The 2,326-nt window shown below is 30.7% G+C and overlaps 1 protein-coding gene across 1 annotated transcript in view; it reads right to left on the bottom strand.

The window, feature by feature from the left end:
- Positions 1-449: 449 nt before the first annotated feature.
- Positions 450-2,326, bottom strand: part of LOC106779149 (callose synthase 9-like) — a 3,133-nt gene continuing 1,256 nt past the window's right edge. The window contains exons 2-4 of the mRNA XM_014667202.2: positions 1,748-1,837; positions 813-910; positions 450-717 (exon numbers count right to left, since the gene is read on the bottom strand). Coding sequence (XP_014522688.1) covers positions 540-717; positions 813-910; positions 1,748-1,837 — 366 coding nt within the window. The 3' untranslated portion in view covers positions 450-539. The remainder of the gene's footprint in view (positions 718-812; positions 911-1,747; positions 1,838-2,326) is intronic.

Here is a 2,326-nt window from a genome sequence, read left to right as displayed (position 1 = left end):
GAATAAGAGATAGAATAACAAAGTTAAAAGAAAAGGAAAAGAAGTCAAAAACCGGCATCCGCGTTTGGGTTAGGGTGTTATTTAAACTTAAAGGTAGAATACTAATGGAAATAATAGTTAACTTAATAGGCAAGTATACCTGTAATAATATTGTTTTAGTACACAACGTAGTATATTGTGTTTTTATATAATTGGGAATTAGGTTGTTAGAATTATAAACAGTTATTTGTTTTAAGGTGAATTGTTAAAAGACTCTTTTTATAGGATCCAGCTTTTGTTCAGAGTTATCAAAAACAAAAACATTTTTTCTTTTTAAGATTCTACGTTCCTCAAGAACAAGAGCATAATTTTTATAAATGTTGTTAATCGTATCCTTTTAACTAAGAAAACCTTTGTTTGGTTCATAGAATAGTATTATTAGGCATAAGAGATATATTGGACATCATACATAGTTCTTCTAACTACCAATTCAAAAACGTAAGTACTTTTACATCATGGGTAGAGGTTCATAAAAAAATACCTATTCAACAAAATTTAACTCAGGCAAAATCTTTAAAGAACCAACAAAAAAGCTGACTCAACTTGTTCACCAAACTTACATGATGGAATATGTAGCACAAGCATTCTGCTAGAAACCTGATATTTGCAGCTTCACCCCATATTAGGAAGTACAAAGAAACATATAATATTTTCTTCTCTTTACTGAGAGCCTCCAAACTGAACAAGAACCATTAGACCCTCATCCAATCTTAGCAACCATAGACTGGTAAATACCAAATAGATTTAAAACAAAGAAAGGATAATAATAGTACCTGCTCCAAACAGGCTGAATACATAAATAATTACACCAGCTAATGTAATTCTGAAGGGCCTTGAGGAATACTGCCTGTACAGCAGCTTCATCCAATTTCTGGATTAAAAACAAAATAGACAAGTAAAGAAAAGAAACATACAAAAATGCTAGTCAGCATCTGTGAGACAAATCTGTTAAAAAAAGGATTATCAATTANAATTACTAATCCTATATGCACATATTCTTGTGAGTCGGTTTACAATTTTCCTTATCAATTTATTTGAGCAGAATATTTTCCCTTCATGGAACCATTTGGAAGTCTAATATTCAAGTTTTTCAACTCACTCTAACACCCCATACTTTAGTCATATTGCAACCGATACCCACTCCAATGTATTATATTACTTTGAGACATATATTAAAGGTCAGTTTTTCACTTAATATTGAATGACCAAATTACCCACTTCAACAAAATTTCAATTCTCTCCCTCACAGTTATTGATNCTGTCTGTAAAAATCAGCCCATTACCCACCTTGATACATGTTATACATGCAGGTATCCATATATACACAAGGTTACTTGATAATTATTTTGTAAATTTCAAATAAAATCTTTTAAAACTTATTCTTCATATACTTTGAGACACATCTCAAATAGTGTTGGTTCGATTTAGATATTGAAATACTTTTAAAAGAACTATAAACCAATAAAAATCCATAGGATCAAATTTTATATTGTTCCANATCTGGTCCAAGTGACCCGTGAACGTGGAATAAATACAAAAAATATTCAGGAAATATCATTTACCATTTTCTCAGAGCCCTCAACAAGAAAATAATCATATCACTTTTCACCATGGCTTACAAAATTTCCAGACCCATCACCCATATTTATCAATACAACAGAACAATATATAAATCCCTCAAACTTGAAAATAAAAAATAAAAACTTACAGGTTCAGCTTCATCTGGAATTCTAAGACGAGATTGCTCATTTGCGAACAGGTGGACTATGTGTTCGTGCTGATTAGCTACATTATCTTTCTGGAAGCAACATGTTATTATCATAAGCAACAGAGAAAAGGACCCACAAGAATACAAATGCATAAAACAGCTTTTGACCACAAGACAAGACCAAACATATCATAANAAAANAAAAGTGTCTACTTCAAATAATTAAGATAGAATAAAAGTCAGATTGTTAAACTATGAAAAACAATCAGTTTTCAAAGTATCAATAAATTGATTGTTTCTTTTTTCAGTTGTGGCACCAAATAATTTAAACTTCCGGCAAGCATGACATCAAATTGGGTGGGAAAGTCAATCTAGCAATCTCTACAAGTTATTGGAGAATTTTAATTAAACAGTGGCTTCTTTCAGCCTATTTATACATAAATCTTTGTGGGATGTTTACGTGGAAAACATTCCTTTCTAGAACAACTTTGTTAGTTGTATTACTAGTTAATCCAATTACTAGTTATAACTTCCCCATAACAAACTTGAAAATTAATCACTTATTTTAAAGGATAAGAG

The sequence above is a fragment of the Vigna radiata genome, unplaced genomic scaffold (genome assembly GCF_000741045.1).
Source record: "Vigna radiata var. radiata cultivar VC1973A unplaced genomic scaffold, Vradiata_ver6 scaffold_609, whole genome shotgun sequence".
In the NCBI taxonomy this organism is placed as follows: domain Eukaryota; kingdom Viridiplantae; phylum Streptophyta; class Magnoliopsida; order Fabales; family Fabaceae; genus Vigna; species Vigna radiata.
The sequence above is the reverse complement of the archived record's forward strand: the minus strand, read 5'-3'. Positions and strand labels throughout refer to the sequence as shown.